Source organism: Rhodamnia argentea, chromosome 10 (genome assembly GCF_020921035.1).
Source record: "Rhodamnia argentea isolate NSW1041297 chromosome 10, ASM2092103v1, whole genome shotgun sequence".
NCBI lineage: Eukaryota > Viridiplantae > Streptophyta > Magnoliopsida > Myrtales > Myrtaceae > Rhodamnia > Rhodamnia argentea.
In genome coordinates, this window is record NC_063159.1 from 9,283,581 (window position 1) to 9,308,850 (window position 25,270).

Below are 25,270 nucleotides of genomic sequence, written 5' to 3' on the forward strand. Positions count from 1 at the left end.
TAAATAGCGCCCGTCACAAATTATGCGATAGAAAATATATAATTAAACATCACCCGCCCGCCAAGGGCCTTTGGGTCCGATGCCCGACCCGCTTTCTGCCGGTCCACGGTTCCGGTTCCTCAAAAAGGTGGAATCGGGTTTGGAACCGCCGGTTCCGGTTCCGGTTCGGAACCGCCAGTTCCTAGGCCCAATAACTCTTTTTCGCGGGCTTTCCCCTTTTTTTTTAAAAAAATCGGATCGGAACCGTGGGCCTGGTCAACGGGCCGGTTCCGGGCCCCGGTTCAATATTGGCCACCTCATCCATTGATCATATAGCAACGGAGGTTAACGGTTGCCATTCGCCGCCGGCGCTAAAACAAGAGCTTCCTTCTTCGCTCATCTTCGTCGTCGCTCTCTCTCTCTCTGCGTGGAGCTTAAAGAGACGCGTCTTCGAGCCATGGATTTGGAATCGTTTTACGAAATCGATCGCACGGCGGAGTTCATCCTGAGTCGGAACTTCGCCAGAGTCGCTTTGCAGGTACCAAGCGAGCCCCTACCTATTCTGCTGCCGTCTTTTGGCCCCTTTGAAGTTTCGAAGGCGAAACACGAGCTGACGTTATCTAGCTCTCTTACGGCTGGATGATATGAATAACACACTTCTCTTTGGTGAATGCTAAACTAAGGAAATAGTGATCTTGACTAAATCCTGATTGGAGAAGTTTTGTAATTGCAAAATCCTGATTCGCCCTTTGCGACATATGTAATTGGATAGATAAGCATGTAGGGTCGAAAGTGATGGTGGCATGGGGAGTATTCACCGGTTCTGTATCCATGACAACAGGGTGTTGTTTTCGTGTTCATGGTTTAATGAGCTTATGGTTATTGGCTTAGCCTTTAGTTCTGTAGTCCACGTCGATCCGTTTGTTCTTTTTTCGTGTAAGAATACTTTTCTAGTTGAAGATATGACGAATTGAGGGAATGCATTTCTTGCAAGGTCCGATTTTGCTTGTTTTTTCGGACAGTTTCCGGATGACCTGTTAAAGGATTCAACAAAGGTGGTGAGAGCTTTACGTACGAAACTTGCTTCTCTGAGAGCATCTTCCGGTGAGGAAAACAGAGGAGACCATGATGTCGGACTATTTGTGATGGCAGACATCACCTTTGGTAGTTGTTGCGTGGACGAGGTCGGGGCTTCGCATATTAATGCTGACTGTGTCATACATTATGGGCATACTTGTCTTACTCCGTGAGTATTCTCCTTGAGTGGTTGCTCGTCTGATGTTGTTCGTTCACTTGGAATAGTTGATGGATTTGATTGGGTGCATCATGTAATCGTTTCATCTGTGTCAGTTTACCTAATTCCTATTATTAGAAAGCCAATGAAGATATCAATTGACATGCATCTATATTGCCCTGGATGTTGATGCCTTTCTTGCTTCCTCTGCAGCACATCAACCCTTCCAGCATTTTTTGTTTTTGGAAAGGCTCCTATAAATGTATCAACTTGTGTAAACAACCTATTGCACACTGCTAGTACAGCTGGTCAACCTGTTATGGTAAGAGATAATTTCTTACTGCTTCATGTTGGATTACTTAATGACATGCTTTACCTTTTGTAGTTTTAAAAAGTTGGGAACATTACGGACAGTTCCCACCTTTGAAATGTTCCAACTTAGTTGCCTGCATGATTTTGAGAAGTAATTTGATATTTGCCCATGTGCTTTTCATTACAACCTAATTAATGATTCTATTAGGACATCCTGATGATTCTCTGTGCCTAGGCGTAACCGTGATTTGTAAATATATATCCATATATGACTTGATGAAATAAGGACATTACTAAAGAAGCCTCCAGTTACTTGATTTTTTTTGCCTTTAGCCTTTTTCTTTTTGCTTAATCTATATTTTGCAACTCACACACTTTGCCTTTTTTAAATTTGGAACTCCAGAAACTGTCAAAACACTAAAATGTTGACACGTTGATTTCCATACAATTTTCTCATATTTTTTTTCAAATTTAAATAATATTTGTAATCTTTGGCGGGAAACCTTTAGCTTTTGCTTAGGTGTACACAAACAGGCCCTCAAGTTTATATTAGATATAGAGGTTTCGAGAGTCGAGACTCTAGCCCATTCATTACATAAAAGATTTTAAGTCTGATGTTTGTTTGACTTGCTTAAAATTGGTGGGAGGGGTTTGGCTTTTAGCTTTTTTCTTTAGCTTGAGGTTTTGGCAATCCGGTGCTAAATTTTTAAGTTTGATAATTAACTCCTGAAATCTTAAAACATATTGATTAAGTTCACCCTGCCCTCCCCCTAAAAAGAAAGAAGACGCTTAACTCTTTGCGAGAATTTGTGATCTCACATGGTTTATTCTCGTCCACAGGTTCTTTTTGGGCTGGAATATGCCTATGCTATGCTGGATGTGAGAAAGGCAGTGTTGGAAGCATTACTATCGTATGAATCCCAAGCTGAACTGGAAATACAATTTTCTGATGTTGTATGTTCAGTGCTAGATCCCTCAGGGAAGTCTGGCGACTCTTGCGGAATCACAGAATTGGTTGGTGTGTCTCATGCCAATGATGCTGTTGGTGTACAAAGTATCACTAGGCACAGCACTGGAGGTCTAGTGTGGAATGTGCCTCAAGGGCGCAAAGTGGAGGAATACTCAATGTTTTGGATAGGGTCAGAGAATGCTGCATTTGCAAATTTGGTTTTGACATTCAATGGGTGTGAAATAGGTATGTCAATTTTGGATATATTGTATTCTTTGAAATGTTCGTTGTAAAGGCCCTCGAGCTGGTGAGGAGAAGAGGCTAGGCCTTCCTTAAATTTATTGTTTATGTGGCATGACATTAAATCTGTCCTTGCTAAAGAGATTATTCCTTGAACCTCTACTTGCTGCATTTGAATCTAATTTGCATAAGTTTCTTATTTATTTTGCCGGCAGAAAAACACATGGAGTGCCAATATTTGTATACGGCGCTCACTTTAGTACCAATATTTTTTTTTTTGGATCACTTAAGTGCCAAAATCAGAGAACAACGATCAGCTAAGTGCCAATTCCAGCCAAAAACAATCACTTAAGTGCCAATTTCGGCCAAATAGTACACGTGGCATTTTTAATTAAATTTTTAATATTATGTGGAATTTGTTTTAAAAAAAGTCAATCCACATGGCATCCATGTGGCAATTTAAAAAAAAAAAAATAGTCCACGTGGACGCCACGTGTAATATCATTTTACAAAATAAGCTAAAATACTTTAAAAAATTAAATTAAATTTAAAAAAAATCTGTATAACCTAAAAAAAAAATTGGGCGAGGGCTTCAGCCCTTGCCGCCGCAGCCCGCCGTCGCCGGCAATGGCCGGCGAAGGGTGGGGGCTGGTCAGCTGGGGTTGGCGACCCCCGGCCACTAGTCGGCGGGGCGGGGGTCACCCCGCCGAGGGCTAGCAAGCTAGCGGCGGCAAGGGCCGTGCAAGCCTTCGCCGCTGCAGCTCATCTTGATTTTTTTTTTTACTTTTTTTTTTTTTTGTTATTTAGTCAATTTTGCAATTACAAATGCTGAAGTTCTGATTTTTTTGGTATTTTTTTACATTTTTTTCATTTTTTTTTCAGTTTTTAGCTTATTAGGTGGAATTTTTTATTAAGTTTTGACTTTTTTATTGCTGATTGGGGTTCCCGGCGTACCACGTATGCGCCACGTATGATTTCCGGCAAGCCACGTTAGACTTGTCATTGAAATAGTCGTTTTTCAAAAAAATTGGCACTTAAGTGATAAAAAAAATATATTGGCACTAAATTGAGCATCGTATACAAATATTGGCACTCTAGGTGTTCTTCCGCCTTATTTTGCCACTATCTGCAAAATTGAGTTGATAATAATCCTCTCCTACAAATAACAGCTGTTGACAATGACATGCTGTTTGTACAGTCTAGCTAAGTGGGATCATACTTAACATAAATTCTTCAATGCCACTGTACTGTTTTTATATTCTGCCATGTCTCTCTTGTGCATTACCTGTGTGTTTAGTGGGAATTTTATATGTGTTATGGTTGTGATGGTACTGGGGTTGGGGGAGGACGAGGGTGAGGGGCAGTGTCAATGTCAAACAGGGTCCAACCTCTAATTAGAAGATTAAGGAGCAAAGAACTTCCTGAGTCAGCAAATGTTCTGTATCCAATGCTTGCCATTGGGTTCATTGACCACCTTAATAATCTGCATCATACATCAGTATATCATGTAGAAACTATTCAAAGGCTTGCAACTATAGCATTACTAAGAGTCCGGTCTATGTAAAACTTTATCTAGAGGTATGACAGTGCATTAACAGGTCTTCTTAACTATTGTAAATATGCAAATGAGAACCAATTACGAGTTTTTAAATTTGATAGACTCCATGTGAGTGGGATCCATCGAACTCTTCTTCATAGGTTGGATTCGTGGTGCTTATTGCCTTTCTTCTCGGAAAGTTCTTCAGATGTACCATTTATCGGCTTGTTGTTGATTCTGATAAATGTAATGATAGCCTATGTGTTCTTGTGCCTGTGAAATAATTGAAAGTATGATGTGTCCATAATTTTTCTTTCACTAAGGAGAAAACTCACCAGTCAAGGGAGTGCCTTCCATGTGCAAAACTACATACATGAGACAGAGTCTATCAAATCTAAATGGGTCTGAGTGTGCTTCTATGATATTGGGTGAACACCAAAACTTAATAGCTGTAGGCATCTGTTTTTTGTGAAATCAACCCTAGAATCTATGTTATGGAATGCTTTTTCTCTGATACTTGCAGCTTCAACCTAGTATAGACCCACGATTTCTGATGCGGAGATCTTTATCTGTGTTGAGTTATTTTTTGTTATCTTGGTCATGGGTATTGCAAAGTCACGGAGGATGACAGGCTGGATCAAATGCGTCCGTAATTATAGTGTCAATACCTGGTCACGCCAGCAATAATATTGTAGCCTAGGACGTCCTGTGGCAACTTGATGATAACAGTCAAGTGCTGAAAGTTTCTTATTACCTCTGACATTCCTCCTCAATAAAGTTCTCTACCCCTTACCTCCGTGCCTTGATGTGAAATTGCACGTGCAGGACTTAAGTGCCTGATGTTGGACAATTTGCTCTACGATCTCTATCCTGTGATTTTGTCTAAACTTCAGCCCTTTTAGTTGACCTTCAGTCATATAGGTCTAATCACCTTACTGAGTACTTCTGCCTGAGCTTACTGTCTTATCAATCTATCATATATACATTTTTATTGGTCTAATCATTTAAGTACTTCTTGCCTGAGCTTGAGTGAGCTACGTACAGCTTTTAAAGGAAATTATAGAAAAATTTAACATCTGCTGGATCAAAGAAGTTTTGCATTTACTCTTCCATTTACCTCGAAATAACAAGGATATATGAGATGTATATAATTAGATGTTTCATCTTAGACCAGTCTTATCATTTTTTTTTTGCATTTCCATTTTTAGCAAACTTCATTTTAGACTAATGATGATTGGTTTCAGTCAGATATGATGCGACAGAAGATCGCTTGGTGACAGATTTATCACAACAGAGAAAAATACTTAAGCGTAGGTATTATTTCAACGAAATTGTTGCTTCTGTCTCTCCCCCGGGGCCCTAATGCTTCTACTCTTCTTGATAGAAACAATGAAAGCTTGTGATTTGTTTTTGGAATCAGCTCTGTATTAAATTCACATTAATATCATGCAGATACTTCCTGGTGGAGAAAGCAAAAGATGCTAATATTGTTGGGATTTTGGTGGGGACCCTCGGTGTTGGTATGTTCTGCTCATAATTTCTGGTGGGGTGCTTGCGTTTAAGTAGCCAGTCTTCCTCTTTCTGGGAATACTAAACTTGTCCTTCTGGCAGAAGGATTATGTGCTTTTGAAAGGGTTAAAAGTGCCCACAATTTGTGTTAGCTCTGTGCAACTTCGAACTAGTCTTAAAACGTAGATCTCTGTCCAATCTCGCACTTTCCAGTATTTCATGATTCATAAGTTGCATTCTTTTTGGGGGTAGGGTGGTATAATATAAACTATGTACATTGTTTACACTATTGATGATTCGAAATAATCATATTATATTCTGTGAACAGACGTTGTCAATGTATATTTATAAAATGATCTAAGAAAAACATAAGTATACTTGGGATAGAATTGTTGAATGTGAGAGGGTAATTAAAAGAGAGCTTATGAAGATTCATCAATTTGTGGCTGGACCAAAAAGAAAAGTAAAAAAACAGAAGATGTGATAGGTTCAGATGTTATCTTGACATGCTGTTAATCTCTGATTGTCTTGCTCTATGTTTCAAAGTTTCATATGTTGCATCTGCTGCTAGGAGAAAAGCCGTGCAACGATTATGCTTGTGCTTTTGTTGGGACATTTGTCTAACTCTCAAATTGTGTTGAAGCTGGCTATCTTCATATGATACATCAAATGAAAGAGCTGGTCACAGGAGCTGGAAAAAAGGCATATATTCTTGCCATGGGGAGACCAAATCCTGCAAAGCTTGCCAACTTCCCTGAGGTTAACTCCGATGCATGAAATATCATTTTTCTTGACCTTATGAGCGAGACTACCTCAGAATCTCTGATGACTGTTTCATTCTTGCCGCAGTGCGATGTTTTCATCTATGTCTCCTGTGCCCAAACGGCTCTGCTGGACAGCAAAGAGTTTTTGGCTCCTGTAATCACACCATTTGAAGCCATGATAGCTTTCAAGAGGTACCGAGTGATTGCCTAACTTCTGTCATGGTTCAGTTATGTCTAGTTTTTAAACTACTAGGATTCCTAATCTCTCCGCCCTCTCTTCATTAAGTTCTTTCCATCTTTGATGTCCTCTGGTTGCTGTGTTCCCCTCTTGCGGTTATAAAGAACTGTAATGTTCAAGTAGTTATGGTACTATGATGAAAATTGGTTTCAGGATATGAGAAACAGTTTTTAGACAGCGTCTTCCTTGCCAGTCTCCTTATGTCTATGTTTACTCTGGCTCATGATAGTGCATGGTTGTATGCCAGGATGTTCATGGTTGAGTTTTCTTGTTGCAATTAAATTATAGGAAAATGAAGAAGAGCATTCTAAGGGATTATCCACTAAAGAATTCTACCTACAATTTGGCATGTGATTGAAAGAATGTGATAAGTGGCCAAAAAGTGTTTTTTAGTATGAATATTGAGTTATCAACCTATGTGTCTGCTCCTCCTGGTTAACCAAAAAAAACTGAAAAAGAGTTCCTGTCCGCACATGTGCCAAGTATAAGTAAATTTAAGGGATTATCCACTGAAGTATCAGTTATGCGGCGCTCTGTCATTGTCCCTTGGTATAATTGCTATTTATGGTTGCTAACACATCTACATTTCACTGCACTAGTGGAAGTCAATGGACAGGAGAGTACGTTATGGAATTTCGGGATTTGATTAAATTATCCCCAGAAGAAGTCAGGAAACCATCAGAAGAAGCTCGTTTCTCCTTCCTTCAGGGTGGATATGTAGAAGACCAAAATCTGGATGGTATTCTTTCTGTGTGACCATATTTCAGAGATACGTCTGACATGCAGAGAAATGCCCCCTGGTTATGATCATTAGCTACCTATTTCTTCTGCTCAATTTTTTGTTTTTTTGGCTCCACTAGGGCTTGACGAGGAAGATTATGAAGGGGATCTCGCATTGGCGCGTGCCGCAGAGAAGGCTCTTTCACTGCGCGACAGGTGTCCCAATTCTGTTGTCAAAGGAATGGCTAAATCTGGGGCTGAGTTTCTCGCAGCTAGAACCTATCACGGTCTTGACATGGATAGCTACAGTTCTTCCCCAGAGCCGTTTATAGTTGGCAGGACGGGCAAGGCGTCAGGGTATGAGGATGAGAAAAGCCGTGAGAAGGATTAGATGGGTCTGATAAAAAGTTTAGCTGCATTGAAGTTCCCGGATGCGACCTACTGACCACCTTGATCTTTGAAGTTGGCGTAGTTCGGTTGATGGACAAATTCCGGTGGCCCCTCATTCGGTACTCTCATCGTCAATTCATGTCGCCGGCGAGCAGAAGGCAGTGACACCAGGTGTGTTAGCTTGGGATCGAAGGGTGAACATGGAGTGTAACATATAACGGCAAACATGGAATGCAATATATAATTATTGGTCTCTAGCAAATTAGTTTAAGAGAGGAAAGTTTAATTTTAGGGGGATTGCCATAAAGTATTGGGGAAAATTCTGTTGTAATTACATGATAGTGAGAGCTTTTGCTCTTGCTTCGTCATAGCTTTAGCTTTACTGTGTTCTGTAATTACAGTTACGGTTCCGTAGCAACTTTTTTGATATCGTTGTGGTTGTTCCTTTGACCAAATAAAACAATGCAAGCTACCTGTACAGCATTTGGACGATACCTTTTGACTTCTTAATAAAAACGTGAAAACGCTCTCTGGTGTTCATACGTGGAAGCTAATCATTTTCAACGACGGGGAAAGAGAAGAACGCAAGTCGACAACCACCTCGTCGCAAATGGGGATGGCTCCGAGAATTGGTCAGAATGAATCTAGAAACGAAGTGATTGGTGTCGTGGTGGTCAAACTTTGTTTTTTTGCGGTGAGGATGTTTCCTAGAACTGTTTTAAGTCTGGGACGATAATGTGGGAAGCTTCATCTGTGAAATGGTCTCCTTTGAATTCGAGTGCCCACGTTTTGAAAATGAGCATAGCCCATTAAAGATGCGGTTTGACTTTCTGAAACCCTTGAACCATTCCAATCTGATTAGCTTAATGGCCCTCCTTTCTCTGTCAAAAATTTCAGTAGCACGATCGCCGTGTTAAGGGCAAGACAACGATCCCGTTCGACCGGCTACTGCGCGTTCAGCCTAGCGCCGGTCGGGGCGATCGATCACTTGAAACCCGACTCGAGAACAGGAGCCGAAGTAGTAATTCCACCGGGTGTGATTAGCGAAATGCCCTTGTTTCAAAGCTATTTAAGCCTCTTTGACTAGTTCAAGTCCAGATTTGCGGCCACTCTTTTATTTCTAGATTGATGCCCCTCGGTCAAACACTCGAAAAGTCAACGCCACTACCGCGGCCATCATTTTCAACTATGTAGGTTTTCATTATCTTTCCATTTTGCATGGTCCAAATTTGCCGACTTTGAAGCTCGTGCAATTATGCAAATTGCCCTCCTTCATCACCATAAATATCCAAGCCTCACCTCGTCAAAAAACTACACTTTCAATCATTCCTCCCTTCAAAAAGATGACAACCCTCAAGCTCAAAAAGCTCCTCCTAACCGCCGCCGCACTCGCGGCGATCGTCGTCGCTGCTCTGCCCCACACCGCCTCGGCCCAGAACTGTGGGTGCGCGGCTAACCAGTGCTGCAGCCAGTGGGGCTACTGCGGCACGGGGAATGACTACTGCGGGACGGGTTGCCAGGCGGGCCCGTGCAACGCGCCACCCCCCACGAACGGCGTGTCCGTGGCGGATGTGGTGACGGAGGCCTTCTTCGACAGGATCACCGGGGAGGCCGCGGACAGCTGCGAAGGGAAGGGCTTCTACTCGAGAGAAAAGTTCCTTGAGGCCGCGGGGAGTTATCCTCAGTTCGGCAGAGTCGGGAGCGTCGACGATTCGAAACGAGAGATTGCCGCATTTTTGGCTCACGTCACTCATGAGACTATACGTAAGTTCCCTCTCTTAATCACTTAATAAATTAAAATTAGGAATAGAACGGGACGAGATAATTGAATGCTTAGCTTATTAATTTCTGTTTGCGACTAATCTAAAGAGAAAAATTTTGCTGCTTGTGGTTGTGCAGATTTTTGCTACATAAACGAGATAGATGGAGCATCAAAGGACTACTGTGATGAGACGAACACCCAGTACCCATGCAACCCGAGCAAGGGGTACTACGGCCGCGGCCCCATCCAACTCTCTTGGAACTTCAACTACGGCCCGGCCGGAGAGAGCATCGGGTTCGATGGGCTCAACTCCCCCGAGACCGTGGCCACCGACCCGTTGATCTCCTTCAAGACCGCTTTTTGGTACTGGATGAACTCCGTCCGCCCGGTCATCAACCAAGGGTTCGGAGCCACCATCAGAGCCATCAACGGCGCGCTCGAGTGCAATGGCGGGAACCCCACCGCCGTCCAGGATCGGGTTCGGTATTACACTGAGTATTGCAGCCAATTTGGGGTCGCTCCAGGAGATAATCTCACTTGCTAGCTAGAGTAAGACTAGACGTGAAATCAAGTTGTGCCAGGAAGTTGTTCCCACTATTTCCCTCTTTATTGTGTTGCATTTACTTTTGAGGGGATTAGTCGAAATTTGGTTCCTAAAGTGGCCATGATCTTTGAATAATATTTTCATCGTACAAATGCGAACATCAACTAGTGGTAGTGTCCTTGTTGTTTGGATGTCCGCCAACACATGCTGGCCTCCCCCCGTTACGGAAAAAATATCATAAAAGTCATAAATCTATTACATTGATATCAATTCAGTCATAAATTTTTCAATCGAATCAATTTAGTCTAAACCTTTTTACATTGATACTAATTCAGTCTATCCGGCTAATTATGGTCGAAAATTGCTGACGTGGACGTTAAGCATCCTACGTAGTATAATTGGCACTGACATAGATATTTTTTTAATGATATTGAATTTTCTTGGAGTCGGACTCGCCGGGCCACGCTTGGGCAAGGGCGAGAGTAGACGAGGTCCCTCTCGCCGGATCTAGATCCGGCCGACTCTTGATCAAGCAAGGCCAGCCCTCGTCGGCCATGGCATATGGACAATTCGTGTAATTATTTCAAAATTAAAAAAGTGAAGGTCTATAGATCAATAAAAACTCCACCTATAAATATTATAATCTAGAAATTGGTAAAAGTTCATTTTTTTTTCTTCTATGACTTTGTCTGGGGAGCTCGGGGCATCGCATGATCACTTCGGGGACTTATTTGAGACCGAATTAGATTTCGAGGTCTTAATCGGGACGAGATCTACCATGAGTTTTCTTTTGAGAAAACTTTCCCATTTTAGGGCCCAATTTGAATTAACTACGTGTCATGTGAATGAGTTTGAGTCGAATATTCAAATTTCTTTTCTTTTATTTATGAGATGCTGTTTATGTTTTGGTAAAAAGACTTGTAAATTAATTACGTCAACTTTTAAACTTGACTAGTAAAAGAGGATGTCACTCGCATGCGTTTCACGTCCATTCAAGAATATATGAGCGGCCGATACGATTGATCCTGCCCTTGCTAGACCTACACGAGAGGACAAAATCCAACTTGGAAGCAAAGAAGCAAATCCAGAATGAAAGGACGAACATGGTGAAGAAGTTGATGGTCAAGAGCAAGAGGAGCAAAGCTCGGACACCCATGTCGAGAGCAAAACAAAGAATGTGGTGCATAAGAAGACATAACTCTCGAGTGCTTTAGCTCTTCATAACATTACTTGGAAGCCCACGTCGGACCAAAAATTTAGGGTTGAAAGGGGCCATGTCGACTCGAACACTGGACCTCTGGAGGCCGGTGGGCGACCGGCAACCGCCACCGGCCCCCATAGTTCCGTCACTTTGGATCACCTTATAAAAGACATGAACATCAGTTCTGAAATCGTAATTCCCCATACCGATGATATCGAAACCAACCACTGGTGATTGAACTCTTCAGACACAACTCTAGAGCAAGAACCAAGTAGTAATCCCACAAGGTGTGATTGGTGAAATGCGCTTGCTCAGATATTTGAACTCTGCCTGCCAGAGTAATGTAACCCTCTTTGGCTGATTAGAGGGATGACAGTTAAACTAGTTTTGAATAACAAACACACAGGTGGTTCGTGTTGGAAAAATTGTCCAAAAAGTCATAAATTATCCAACGTTCATGTCAAATTTTTGGTTGAATGAACTCAATTGGCAAAAAATGAAAATGTTTAGAATTCAACTGGTAAAGTTAAAAGGTTTAGAACTGAATTACCAAAAGAGCAATAGATTTATGACTTTTTATACAATTTTTCTGTGACTTTCACGTGGCCACTCTAGATAGATGCCCCAAGTCCAAAACTCAATGCCGACACCACCACTTTCACAGTCCTCATTTTCAAACTGTCTAGATTTTCATCCTCTTCCCTTCTTGCATGTTCCAAATTTTACTGACCTTGGAGCTCATGCAACATTCTAGCAACATTGTTCCCCTCGTTCATCACTATAAATATCCAAGCCTCACCTCAATCTATCATCCCTCCCTTCAACAAGATGACAACCCTCAAGAGCTCAAAAAGCTCCTCCTGACCGCCCTCGCGCTCGCTATGATCGTCGTCTCCGCTCTGCCCAACACCACCTTGGCCCAGAATTGCGGGTGCGCAGCCGACCAGTGCTGCAGCCAGTGGGGTTACTGCAGCACGGGAGATGAATACTGCAGGACCAGTTGCCAGGCGAGCCCGTGTAGCGCACCACCGCCGACGAACCATGTGTCGGTGGAAGACTCGGTGACGGAGGCCTTCTTCGACGGGATAATCAGGGAGGCCGCAGAGAGCTGCGAAGGGAAGGGCTTCTCCTCGAGAGGAACGTTTCTTGAGGTCATGGGGAGTTATCCTCAGTTCGGCAGGTCGGGAGTGTCGATGATTCGATACGCGAGATTGCTGCATTTTTCGCTCACGTCACTTTTGAGACAGGATGTAAGTTGCCTCTCTTAATAACTTCAAAATTAAATCGGGAAAAGAGCTTGATGAGATAATTGAATGCAAAACTATGGACTAATATAAAGCGAAAAGATTGCTGCTTCTGGTTGTGCAGATTTTTGCTACATAAGGGAGATAGATGGAGCAGCAATGGACTACTGTGATGAGATGAACACCCAAAACCCATGCAACCCAAACAAGGGGTACTACGGTCACGGTCCCATCCAACTCTCTGGGAACTTCAACTACGGCCCCGGCTGGAGAGAGCATCGGGTTCGATGGGCTCAACTCCCCCGAGACCGGGTCCACTGACCCGTTGATGTCCTTCAAGACCACTTTGTGGTACTGGATGAAATTCGCCCACCCGGTCATTGACCAAGGGTTTGGAGCCACTATCAGAGCCATCAACAGCGCGCTCGAGTGCGATAATAAGAACCCAGCCTCAGTCCCGGCTCGGGTTCAGTATTACACCAAATATTGTAACCAACTTGGGGTCGCTCCTGGATATAATCTCACTTGCTAATCAAGTTGTGCACACAGAAAGCCGCTTAAAAGTAGTTTTCGGGTTGATTCATTATGTCAATAATGCGCAGCACAGAAGGAAAAATAGAGAGTTGTGACAAACAGATTGAGAAATAGTGAATTGCAGTTGCTGAATGAAGTGGTAACACTGTTAATTTTCACCAGATCATCCCTTCAATCATGTAACCTTTCAACGGATTTTTGAGGAAAAAGTGCAAAGGAGAACATAGAAATAAGTCAGCAAGTTCACCAAGAAAATTGCAACCCGAGTATCTCGATTCAATCAAACTAAATCATTGGGACCAAATGATTGCAACAAATTGTACACTACCAAATGTCTTTATGACTTTATAGTCCATCAGCAAAAGTACCAACAGGATCAAGTGCCTTTGCCACAGCGAAAGTATGAAGCAACAGTTGGCACAACATACAGAGCAGAGCGTCGTCCTTTCAGGGCCTGCTAAATCAGTTACGACTCGATATAGTTAACAAGAGAAATCAGATGATCCAGGCAGCTAAAATCTCAGAGCTTCCTGATACAAAGGAACAGTCTTTGGTCAAGGTCGAACTGATGGAGATTAGAAGGGTCCCCTCTCAGCATCATGAGAAGCCCTCCATATGAAACATAAATCTCCCTGAAGCCAAGAAAACTTTCGCATCAGTAAATCCAAAAAATACCTAGTTATTTGCTAACCAAGTCAATTGAAGATTCCTAAATGTGCAATCTCGTGGATTAGCATCCCCCATGGTCAGCAGACAACCGCAAGACTAAACATGAGGTCCCTATGCACCAATCTCTCACATTAGCATCCCAATGTACACATGAGGTCCCAATGCAGTGGTACATTAAAAAACCCACTGCATCAGTAGTTTCAAAAGCTTAGCTCTCGTGCATGATTAGATGCCCCTACAATTGAAGATTTTGAATAACTTGAGGCGAGGGTTGAAATAGTTCTTAAGTGTCGAGACACCATGAGTGATCAGTGCATGAATAGGTGGTATTGGCATGTAAAAGGGAAGCAGAAGCACCAGACTAAGATAAGAGGTATATATGAAACTAGAAGTGGTCATGAAAAAACATGCTTTCACTTGCTAACTTACTCTCCAAGCTCTAAGCAGGTAAGAATAGGCTCAAGGTCCAGCTGGAAGCAAATGACACAACATAAAGTAGATCGACAAATCGAAGACATGACATCCCCAAGAAAAACCATGTCATTATATCGACGAAGTTCTTTACAGTGTTAAGAAGAGAAAGCCCCCAATTAAGGAAATGTTCCATAAAAGCTCAAGCTTAAAAGAAAAGATAAAGCTTCAAAGACTCTTCCACATGAAGGTAAAAGCTAGATTTTGACTCTGGCATACCAAAGTATTGTAACAGAGATGTAACAGACATAACTCAAAGAATGCAAACAAAATTAAGCAGAACTTACGCTTTGACTCCTTTTACTGAACCTTTAGAAGACCTTCCAGCATCATCCTCAGATATCTTGTATAGCTTCCCATGCATAATATATTCGTACTTGTCAGCAATGGATTTCCTATTGCCCTGTCAATGGTTATCACAAGTAAGAGACTCAAACCTATTATAAGAGTATGGAATGCCAAGAAAAGTATGAAATCCAGGAAAGAGAGAGAATGCCAAGAAAAGTGTGAAATCCTAGGAAAAAGAGAGATTTGTGAGTTCAAAGCATGTTATCCCAAGGTTTGAAGGAGTAAATTGCCGGCTTTTAGCAAATGACACCAAATACCATCAATACTAAATTGGAGGATACAAGGACGACCAAGATATATATATCTCTGCGTCTCAAAATGCTAATCACTGGTAACAGCAAAATCAACTGGATGGGTTCAGAGAAGAGAAAATTATCCACAACAATTCTGGAACCTCCAGACCTCCAAGCAGATTGCACATTCTACTCAAAACAGCCCAGAATTACGATTGGGAGGGTTTAGAAAACCCTAGAACAGCAGGCCAATTATTTACATCAATGGCATCACCAAAGGTGACAAGTGAGATGGACAAGCATCGAGTTATGGAGTAAAAGAAGCAACAATCCACTGACCCATAAAATAGAAAAGAGATTGTGTACAAAAGCAGGAAGATCATACCGGGGTATAAAATCCTGTATCAGGAGTTCCATCCGGATTTAATGTAGTAGCTAAGGCCATGGTGAACTTTTGTCCTTCTTTTATTGGGTATATTTCAGTATTCACATCTAGATGCATGAACATGTCAAATCTTTCGCTTCGTGCTTCAATCCGAGTTACTGAAGAAAAGAAAGCAAACCATGAGTAAGAAACATCCGCGAAATGCTGTCGAAAACAGCTTTTTGACGGACCCAAAAACGAAAAATTAGCGGAGAAGAAGCAATCGAAAAAAGCAGAGGCGAACCTTTGTCGAACTTCTTGCCGTCGGGGTCGAGCCTCTCGACTTTGAAGACATCCTCGAGAAGTATCATCTTTCACCTATCAAGAACTCGAATTGAGGTTACAGCCAACGTAAGATTCACACACAAAAAGAACCGAGAGAGAGAGAGAGAGAGAGAGAGAGAGCGCCTCGACCGCCATACCAGAGCAGACACGCGAATTTCCCCGCCGCGACTGGGGTGAAGAAAGAGTGATAGAGAGAGGTCGGCAACTGGAGAAGAAGAGGGCTTCTTTTGCCTTTTGTTTTCTATTTAATGAATAATCAATTCTTCTTCTTCTCTTTTTTTTTTTTTCCTAGAATAATCCATGTCATAATATTCTCATGGTCATATATCTCAAAAGAAAATAAACTATAGTATATTCCTCTTTGGGATCAAAAGTTATCTTAACATCAAAATAACATTCTATGCTTGATTTTAGCAAAGCTCAATCATAGTTTGTTCTTTTCTTTTTTTTTGTAACTTTTCAGTCATGCTAGTTGTCATGTGCAATTTTAAAGTGAATATTTTTTTTTATTTCTAAGTTTTGTCATAAATCTAATTAATTACTTATAATTACGTAAATCAATAGTCCAAACTGCGCTAAAATGCACCAGAAATAATGGTATATCCAATTATAACCTCACAAGACCTTTTCGATTTGCATCAGCAAGGATGACCCCTCTTCCATGCTAGGTTCTACTAGGGAAAGGCTTTCTCGATCAACTTTCTAAGTGAAGATCGGGAACTGATTCACTCGGACTATTTTTCCATATATATGGCAAGGAAAAACTCAGCTCAATCTAGACTGAATAAGCCACTCTTGGAAAAAAAAAAAAAAAGGAGGAAAACTATTAGGTACGAGATTAAATATGAGCAATGGAGTTTACATGGCAAGTATAGAAAAAGATCATTCTCAATAGAGTTACTTACATGCAATCACAAATTTTATAGGTAATAGTTGACGATTGTCAACATGGTTTGTTAGAGGAAGGTGTTTTACTGCTTAATTTTTCTCATTTGATAGATAATAATCGAGGACCATAATATTTTCTTTCAAAAGATTGAGACCTTGAGTTATCTAAGTTAACATAATTTACTTAATTATTTAAAAATAATTGTTAGGATTCGACGCACAACTACAACGAAATAAAACATTAAAGGGAGAAAAGGAAATCAAGACACAATATTTATCTTGATTCACCATTAAACTAGGGTTACATTCAGCAGATGATTCCACTATAATTAGCACTCGCACTTCTCTGCTACATTCCACAATTATAAGATAAAAAGATATTCTATAGGAGTAGCTTACTATCATAGAGAGTATGAACTACACTCTAACACAACGGTACATGCTAAATTTAATTATTGAAAGCAACAATTCATTGGTCGTCTTATGCATGTTTTTGTACTTCAAATGATAAGGACCTCAAATATTTTTCTCTTTTTTTTTTTTTGGCAAATATCTTGGAGTGATTTATTTTATAAAGGTTGTACCCATGGGCAGCTGTGTAAGTTTAATTTTAATTCGTCTCTTACTATTACAATTAAGATTTAAATTTTTTGTATCCTACTACAACTTTTCTAATAAAATCAAATCTTGATCTTTTCGTACATACAATTTTGTAGATTGTGTAGTTTACCAATAATATGGTTCCCTATTAATTATCCAATTATTTCATAGTAAAAGGATTTCACTAAACTAAAATATAAAAAAAAAAAAAAATCGCCCACATGCAATGAGTGTGCACATTTGCTGGTACATATAAAGCCAACTTTGAAATTTGGTGTCCACGTTTGACATGGCCGAAACACTTTAACTCGTCACGATATAGAGAAAGTAACTCGAACATTACATATCATTACTTGATTTATCTCGTCTCTTTTCATATCTCCTTCCTCGATAAACGGACGAACGTAACACTTCAAGAGCCAAAGGAAGTAGTCTAGTTATAGAGACAATGTCTCTTGAAGGCATGCCTGCTAAAAAGCAGCAGTCCATGATCCAAACTCATTTCCTCCATTTCATGAGGTAGAACATCATACATTAATTCTTTATTATGCAAAACATTTTTTATTCCTAGTTGTGATAATAATCTAGAACCTGAACCACAAGGCACACTTGTTGACTAACTTCTCGACTTGTTCACTCTTTGTCCACGTCGTCAAAAACAATGAGTACTTTAGTGTTTCTTCAATCCTCTGCTCTCCATAAACAACGTCATCGATGTTGTTCGCCTCTGAAGAATTTACAGTGATCCAATAATAACTTTTTTTGCAACTCGACTATTCTTTCATATCTTGATGACTTTTTCTTGGATGTCTTCAAGGAAACCGTTGCCAATTCCAAAGTGATAGATTATTTTCAAAAATATGCTCGTTAACCGATGATCCCTCAGTTATCTTCATATGGTACAATGCCTTAAGTATATGATATCTAGAGGTTCGACCATTCTCATTAAAGAATTCCTTAAATACAAGATGATCGAGCGCATCACTTATGATAGGGGCATGATGATGACTAAAAAGTGGGTCATATGTGCTTGCTTCGATAAATAATGTATTTCAGAAGAAATATGAAGCTATGGAAGATGCTAGGTCAATCATCTTGCCCTTAAAGGAAAGACGACATTGGCAAGAATTGTTTTTCCTATGCCTCCCATACCATGAGCTACAGCCAACCCAAATCACTTGCTTCGATATCTATTAACTTTCTCAAATCTGCCTCTCCGTCATCCATTCCGACTAAATGTTCAGTCCCGGACTTTTGTATTGTCTACAGCTTATTCAAAACCACCGCGACGACCAGTTTGATTAGCCCTCCTTGGTTGTCGCAATTAATTGCACAAAACAGTTTTAGTGGGAAAAGATCAAAACACATTCGTTCATGTTTGTACTCACTTTATTTACTGTTCCTTTTCCAAGTAAAAGACCAGGGATTAAAAAAAAAATCGCAAAACAGCAGAAACGATGGAAGCACGAAAGCTTCACAGACTACACAATAGAAATCTTGATCACTACAAACCTTTTTGGACAGTTAGGTAGAATTTATGAAGAACATGTTCTATGATTATGAAAAAAGCGAGAAGAGCTTGCCCGTCGTCCTTTATCTAGTTCCATCTTTTCATTTCGTCAACTTCTTGGAGAGCCTTTTCGACAAGCCTCAACCTTAACACTACTCAATTTCTGCTCTTGCTCCAACTTCAATACGAGATCATGGTAGAATGGAGTTTTAAGCTTGACATCCTCGGGTTCCACGTCGGAGAAAATGGGGAGAATCTCTTTCTTCCCCTCCGATTTAGAAGTTTTTGTCGTACCATGACTGTGAGCTCGCGAAGGCACCAACAACCGGAAGCTATGTAGATGATGGAGTTCTTCTCCATCGCACAGGGAAGCTCTTCTTTCAATTTTTTTCGCCAACTTGGAGTCCAACGTCTCTCTAAAAACAGGGAACCCGGCATCCACCGAGCCATGGCAGAGGCAGTCAGTGAATCCATGGGAAGAGTCCGGTCCTCCGAAGCTCAAAAAACTCTCGGTACTTGCCTCCAAATACATCGTCGCTACCCATTCCGGCTTCCTAAGTTTGGGGAAAGATCGCTTTTCGCGAAGTCATCACTGCTTATTGTTTGTTTGGCAGCTTATGTTATATACTGTGTCATAATCGCAATGTTAGCAAAACGGTGAAGGTATTACCTTAACTATATGTAATAATAATACTCAAAGAAAAGTGGTTTATATAGTAGATTACTTTTGAAAAAGTAACTTTTGAAAAAAAAACAAAAAAGCACAAGAGAATAGGACGAGGCAGGGAAGCAAAGATATGGCAGGACAACTTGTAAAGACAACAGTGCAGATGCTGCACACTAAGGCCCTATTTGGTTCAGTATTGGGAATGAGCATTGGGGTTCCAAATGCAAATGGTGTTTGATTCATTTATTTTTTTACCTCTAGAGGTACTTTGGGCTAAAGGACTTTTGCAAAATGCAACTAATTTTTTTCTTTTAAATTTGTCACCTTAGCTCGCCGTCACCCGTCGCCACCGCCGCCGCCTCCGCCACCGCCCACCGCCACCAGCCACTTGCCACCGCCCACCAACAAACGTCCTCCACCCGCCGTCCGGCGCCGCTGGTCATTGCCGCAGATTGCCTTCCATCGCCGCCGACCGCCGCCCACCGCCGTCGTAGCCGGCCCGCCGTCACTCGCCGCCGCTACCACCCCCGACCGCCGCCCTCCATCGCCGCCGCAGCCTGCCGCCTCCCACCGCCGCCGACCGCTACTTTTTTTTTTCAAAAAGTAAAAATACTTTATAAAGTTCATTTTTTATCGGATACTACTTGCATTTTGGAAAAAGTCTTTAACTCAAAAGTATTTGCATTTTCTCAAAGTTCTTTTGCTAAATGCTGAACCAAACAGGCTCTAAGATCACACCAGAAGATGATTCTGTCTAGATGAACCCCAAAAGACAACAAGGTACATAAGACACTACGCTGAAAGAAAAAGGGTCACAAAAGCAGAACACTTAGTCTTACATTATGTCTTAAAAGAAAGTGGCTTATAACATAGATTACATTACATAAAACGACATTTGAAAAGGTAAGCATGAGAGAGAGAGAAAGCGAGACATTTTATAGTTCTTTTTCAAATGGCGAAGTTGCCTGGACCACATGTCCTAAGTTTAGCCGTAAATGTGGGCCTTAGAAGAATAAAAAATGTTAAAGTGACGAGAAGTCCGATGGCCAATCTTAAAATAAGTAGAAGCTAAGAAGAGTCCCACATCGATCGCAAACACACATGCGACTCAGTTTATATTGTTCAATGGGGGTCGAGAGAGGTTGTCTCTTCGGAGACATCCGATAAAATTGGAACGATACAGAGAAGATTAGCATGGCCCCTGCGCAAGGATGACACGCACAAATCGAGAAATGGTCCAAATTTTTTTGTACTTTCTCAATATGATTTTTTTTCGCTTCCTTGGGGTAACATGAAATTTTATTACATTCACCTTTGCTTGATCAATCCTAATATACTCTCTAATTGTAATTGCTTTGAAAATATTAAGATTAATACCGCCAATAGTAATACAAATCTTCAAAGTGTTGTATATTTTGAAATGATAAATTGTAGAGGCAATAGCTGAAGGTTATCAACATGATGTGTTAGAGGAAGGTATTTTTTTTTATTTGATTAATAATAATCGAGGACCATAATATTTTCTTTCAAAAGATTGAAACGCCGAGTCATCCAAGCTAACATAATTTACTTAATTTATTTTAAGCTAAGGTACATGCTAAATCTAACTGCTGAAGACAACAATTCATTGGTCGTTTTATGCATGTTTTCTGAAGAATGTATGCAAGCATTACCCGTCTTCAGACAATCTTATTGGGAACAGAACCTGATTTTCACTTACCTTCAGTATTTGTGGTAGCTCCATAACAGAAAGCCTTGGCATCTCTCTGGGCATTCCTCTGGAAGAAGCGCCAGATCCCATTTGCAGGGTTTTTGACTGAGGTGTTCCACAAGTCAGTAATTAAGCAGGCTATGGTTTCTTCTGATGCAAGTACATCTTAATAGCCCACTTTTCGCCAGGCCAAAAGCCGCGCGACGCGGGGTGTCGGGCCGCATCGAATCAAGAACTCGGTCGAATCGATGAACGATACTGGTTAAGCTGCGAGTCGTTTGAAAGCATTCGTATTCCAGTTAGGGAAAGCAATCTACTACTTGCAAAGACGTTCAAAGATGTCGGCTGTCAAATTGGGAGGTCTTGAGAGGATCTTATTTTCCCGATATGGAGGATAACCTGCTCATCCTATACAAGCGCACTCATATGACTTGTTAGATAGATCTTATTGATGAATAATACCTAGTGCTTTGTTAGATGTGGTGTTACTAAACACTTCAATAATAAAACAATAAAATGTAATTAGGGATCTCCGAAGTTTTGTAGTTCAAAACTCACGCATTTACCGGTGCATGTGCAAGTAGAATTGGGACACGATCTATTTGAGAATAAAACATCAACCCAACACAAAGCAATAAGCGCCATCCATCCGGGAGATACTTTTCTTTTGCCGCTTAATGCATGAGATACCTTATTTGTATTCATTTGCTGAATAGTTTCCCATTGGATTAGGAATAGTTTTTTTTTTTTTTCTAAAAACCACGAAAGGAACAATCTCAACATGTACATTTACATCTCCCACTATTCGTCCTAACATTTTGTTGTACCATAAATCATATCAGAGAGTATCGATAAAATTTATGCTAGGCAAAAACATTGCATTTAAGTATATTTTGGATCTGTGAAAACAAATGGAACATCGGACTGAATCTCCGATGAAACAAAACAGCAAACAGTTGCAACATTCTCTATAGAATAATTATTACGTTTTTTTATTTAGCGATGTATGTTTACATGTAATCTGTTCGATAATATAACATTGGATGGATTCTTAGAATACAATGGAAATTTACACAACGGCTGAATGTTACAGTGTGTCCTTCCCACGTTCCTCTGGGACATCTATTTAAAGTCGAAATTATGTTGATAAACTCTAGGACATCTATTTAAAAAAAATAAAATAAAAAATCTAATTTATAAGTAGATCATTTATAGTTTGCAATAGAGCTGACTTGATTGAATGTACGAAATTTCGCTAAACACAATTTTTCGAAAAAAGACGAGACATCTAAGTCTTAACCGCAGCACTTGGTCCAGTTTGTTCTTGGCTTTTCTTTCGAGAGTTGCTTTGCTTCCATCCGTGTTGTACCTTTGTACTAAGAATGTAATCCTTCTTTCCAATACGTAGTTTGCTTATCATGAAAACATACGGAGGCTGAGAGAAGTATTGTTTGTAACAGCTCTAGCTTTTATTGTCCTTTCCTTTTGATGATGCTCGAACTTTACTTGTGACGTATCTACACGTGAAAACTTGGCATCTCGAAGACGAACTGCTTAACTTCTCTTCTCATTCTTTTCCAACCGAAGAGGAGGTTGTCGCGACCTCTCTTTTCCGCCCGAAGTAAAAAAGGATTATAAGTTTAGGGGTAGCGCCCAAAGGCGGGCCGATGGCCCTCGATTAGGCGCGGGCTCTCCCAAACCCTTTCCTCCGAGTACCTAAAGAACATGAACAAATGGGTCATGGATAGGAATGTCGTGAAAACACAAAAGTTGGAGTTATTTGTAGGGATCAGCATGTACACGGCGATTAAGTTATGAGAGAAATGACGGGAAAACAAGAGAAGAAATTGAAGGAAAATAAGAGAAGAATGCCTTTCCTCTTCTTGGTTCACGATTCTTTTTCCCTCATTGGGTTTTTGAATAGATACTCATTTCTGACAAACAGGCATGGGACCATCTCAATGCATTAGCCATTATTCGTCCCATGCATGTAGTGCTCGGAATTATGTTAGAGTTGATCGATATAATTCAAGCTAAACAGAAATATGGCATTTAGCTCCATTTCGTATCTATGGAACAAATGGAACATTCGGGGCTTCATCATGCTGAGCCTCTTACTTCAAGTCTTTCTCATTCTATTCCCACCCCTTCGAAAGAAAACAACGAACAACCGCATTGCTTTCCTCTTTTGGTCGGCCTATTTGATGGCTGATTGGGTAGCTGCATTTGGAATCGGGCTCATCTCTCACAACCAAGGCAACTTGTCCGCTCATGTAGCTGAAATGGATAGAGCACTTGGGGCATTTTGGGCCTCATTTCTCTTGTTACATCTTGGCGGTCCGGACACCATCACTACCTTTTCTCTGGAGGACAGTGCTTTGGCGACGGCACCTGCTCAGTCTCACCTTCCAAGTCGGTGCCGCCGTTTATGTCTTTGTGCAGATATTTCCCAGCGACAAGTCGCCGGTGTTCCCAATAATGCTGGTTCTTCTTGCCGGGGTCATAAAAAATGCGGAGAGGACACTAGCGCTTGATCTCTCGAGCCTCCCAAGGCTTTAGGAATGGGTGCTCTCACAGCAGGAGTCTCTTCATGATGAAGGTAGCAAATCTGTTGTCGATCTCGTTGATCTACTAGATGGATATGGTTATGCAGATGAAGAAGAAGCAAAGCTTGCTGAGAGCATTGTGGTGAAGCATTCTTACTACTTCTTTCAGAACTCTAAGGTTTTCCTCACCGATCTCATCTTCACACGCAGCCAACGTCGAATGAGCCAAGAATATTTCCGAAGAGTTTCTGTGGTGGATGCGCTGAGGGTGATATTGGTTGAACTCCATTTCATTGACGAGGTGCTCCACACAAAAGCATTGGCAATGCACTCCAAGTGGGGCTACATTTTCCGCTTCATAGCCTTCACTGACATTGTGATGGCTTTCGTCCTATTCAATCGCTTGAAGAAGCATCAGCTCCCCGAATTCGATGTGAAAATTACTTATTCTCTTCTTTTTGGAGGGATTGTTCTTGATGTGATAGCTGTGCTCATGTTCGTTTTCTCTGACTGGACTATTGCCGGAGTCAAGTGGCACAAAGCAGGATCATCTAAACTGGATTCTTTTTTCCACAACTTGCTATCCGCTGCGGATGACCTAAGGAATCCCCGACTCGCCGCATATGAAGCAGAGTCTAATGCTGAAGTTACTTATGCGGTCTTAGATACACCATTCATATATCGAAGGTGGTCAGAATCCATTTCTGCTTGTAACCTTCTGTCTGAGAGTTTGAAGGAGAGTCCGAGAAAGATGTATAAACACCATGGGTGCCGGGGAAAACGTTTCTGTCTCTAATATCTTCAGTTTTCCATCGTATGTGGCCGAGAAGATGGTCTCTTGCTTCCATCAAGCTGTTGGAGGCTGTGGTCCGAGGAACATGGATGGAAAAAGATCAAGGGTGGCGAATACGAGGTACGTGTCGACGAATCCATTCATTATGAAGCTATGGATTTTTATTTTTAAGGAGGTGAGACGTAGATCGTTCTACACGAATACTTTTACAGCGGAGCATGAAGCATATTTGACAGATGAAAATATACGAGCCCAGAGGTGATTGGTTTCTCTGGAAAATCCAGGGGACCGATCGCAATCGCGATCACGACGGACTTAAGGATGCTGTCACCAAGGGTAATTACGACGATAGTATTATAAAGTTGCATCCTGCTACTGAAATCTGTTATAATGCAAAGTTCCCCGAGGACAGGAATGATGAAAGGGAGTTCTGAAAGATCCTCTCCGACTACATGTTGTATCTTCTACTTGATCAGCATAATGTGATGTCCGCCGAAGGCAGCGCTGCCCAAATAAGATCGGCAAGTACGTTGCAGTAGCTATGGGACATCCCTGTTCCTGCCAATGAGCTGATGTGGAGCTTCGGGAGACAATGAAAAGTAATCTGGAGAGCTTATGCGACACAATCTTTGCCCTACCTGTAAACTTGGGCCCCACCAAGTACTCGAAATCGTTGCTCCGCAGCGGGATCGAATTGGCCCGAGAGATAGAACGGATCGGGGGAAGGAAGCAGGAGGTGATGAGCTGGTTGTGGGTCGAGATGCTGTCATATGCAGCACTTCATATCAAGGGAGAGGCGCATGCGCAGGTGCTGAGCAGAGGTGGAGAGCTTCTCGCCTTCGTTTGGCTATTGATGATTCATTCCGGCTGCTACCACTCTCCCGAATGTTGGCCTGTATTATGATTACGGGCGTCACAGATACACAAGTTTGGTGAATCCATCATATAATTCGGTGTAAGATTGGTGT

General features: G+C 41.3%; 4 protein-coding genes, 1 non-coding gene and 1 pseudogene across 7 annotated transcripts; 5 read left to right on the forward strand and 1 right to left on the reverse strand.

Moving 5' to 3' along the window:
* The first annotated feature begins 330 nt into the window (after positions 1 to 330).
* Positions 331 to 8,327, forward strand: LOC115739175 (2-(3-amino-3-carboxypropyl)histidine synthase subunit 2). Of its 2 annotated transcripts, none has more exons than XM_048286047.1 (10): positions 331 to 517; positions 1,002 to 1,225; positions 1,427 to 1,535; positions 2,366 to 2,720; positions 5,496 to 5,565; positions 5,704 to 5,771; positions 6,404 to 6,519; positions 6,610 to 6,716; positions 7,362 to 7,509; positions 7,613 to 8,327. In XM_048286047.1, the coding sequence occupies exons 1-10, from the start codon at positions 437 to 439 to the stop codon at positions 7,871 to 7,873; spliced, it is 1,539 nt and encodes a 512-aa protein (XP_048142004.1). In that variant the 5' UTR covers positions 331 to 436; the 3' UTR covers positions 7,874 to 8,327. The 2 variants fall into 2 exon arrangements, with proteins under 2 accessions (XP_048142004.1, XP_030528021.1); XM_030672161.2 differs by having other exon boundaries at positions 333 to 517; positions 7,362 to 7,501; positions 7,623 to 8,327.
* An 844-nt stretch (positions 8,328 to 9,171) lies between these two features.
* LOC115739183 (endochitinase EP3-like) lies at positions 9,172 to 10,211 on the forward strand. 2 transcript variants are annotated; one of them, XM_048286048.1, is made up of 3 exons: positions 9,172 to 9,314; positions 9,429 to 9,636; positions 9,772 to 10,211. In XM_048286048.1, the coding sequence occupies exons 1-3, from the start codon at positions 9,216 to 9,218 to the stop codon at positions 10,176 to 10,178; spliced, it is 714 nt and encodes a 237-aa protein (XP_048142005.1). In that variant the 5' UTR covers positions 9,172 to 9,215; the 3' UTR covers positions 10,179 to 10,211. The 2 variants fall into 2 exon arrangements, with proteins under 2 accessions (XP_048142005.1, XP_030528042.1); XM_030672182.2 differs by having other exon boundaries at positions 9,173 to 9,636.
* Positions 10,212 to 12,119: 1,908 nt separating this feature from the next.
* Positions 12,120 to 12,647, forward strand: LOC125312468 (endochitinase EP3-like). The gene has a single exon (XM_048271800.1). It carries the CDS (start codon positions 12,120 to 12,122, stop codon positions 12,645 to 12,647), a length of 528 nt encoding a protein of 175 aa, XP_048127757.1.
* A 101-nt stretch (positions 12,648 to 12,748) lies between these two features.
* On the forward strand, positions 12,749 to 13,155 carry LOC115739247 (annotated as a pseudogene).
* A 257-nt stretch (positions 13,156 to 13,412) lies between these two features.
* LOC115739188 (DNA-directed RNA polymerases II, IV and V subunit 8B) lies at positions 13,413 to 15,814 on the reverse strand. Its single transcript, XM_030672187.2, has 5 exons — positions 15,725 to 15,814; positions 15,547 to 15,620; positions 15,264 to 15,421; positions 14,585 to 14,700; positions 13,413 to 13,789 (listed from the first exon to the last, which is right to left on the reverse strand). Exons 2-5 carry the CDS (start codon positions 15,611 to 15,613, stop codon positions 13,678 to 13,680), a joined length of 453 nt encoding a protein of 150 aa, XP_030528047.1. The 5' UTR covers positions 15,614 to 15,620; positions 15,725 to 15,814; the 3' UTR covers positions 13,413 to 13,677.
* Positions 15,815 to 20,396: 4,582 nt separating this feature from the next.
* On the forward strand, positions 20,397 to 20,499 carry LOC115739325. Its single transcript, XR_004015215.1, has one exon. It is a non-coding gene; the product is annotated as a U6 spliceosomal RNA (small nuclear RNA).
* Positions 20,500 to 25,270: the final 4,771 nt, after the last annotated feature.

Coding starts and splice junctions, on each gene's coding strand:
- LOC115739183 (XM_030672182.2), top strand. CDS start 9,216: ATGACAACCCTCAAGCTCAAAAAGCTCCTCCTAACCGCCGCCGCACTC. Junction 9,637..9,771: donor CGTCACTCATGAGACTATAC/GTAAGTTCCCTC, acceptor GTGGTTGTGCAG/ATTTTTGCTACATAAACGAG.
- LOC125312468 (XM_048271800.1), top strand. CDS start 12,120: ATGCAACATTCTAGCAACATTGTTCCCCTCGTTCATCACTATAAATAT.
- LOC115739188 (XM_030672187.2), bottom strand. CDS start 15,613: ATGATACTTCTCGAGGATGTCTTCAAAGTCGAGAGGCTCGACCCCGAC. Junction 15,422..15,546: donor CGGCAAGAAGTTCGACAAAG/GTTCGCCTCTGC, acceptor TCTTTTCTTCAG/TAACTCGGATTGAAGCACGA. Junction 13,790..14,584: donor TCAGTAAAAGGAGTCAAAGC/GTAAGTTCTGCT, acceptor TCTTGGCTTCAG/GGAGATTTATGTTTCATATG.
- LOC115739175 (XM_048286047.1), top strand. CDS start 437: ATGGATTTGGAATCGTTTTACGAAATCGATCGCACGGCGGAGTTCATC. Junction 1,226..1,426: donor GGGCATACTTGTCTTACTCC/GTGAGTATTCTC, acceptor CTTCCTCTGCAG/CACATCAACCCTTCCAGCAT. Junction 2,721..5,495: donor ATTCAATGGGTGTGAAATAG/GTATGTCAATTT, acceptor GATTGGTTTCAG/TCAGATATGATGCGACAGAA.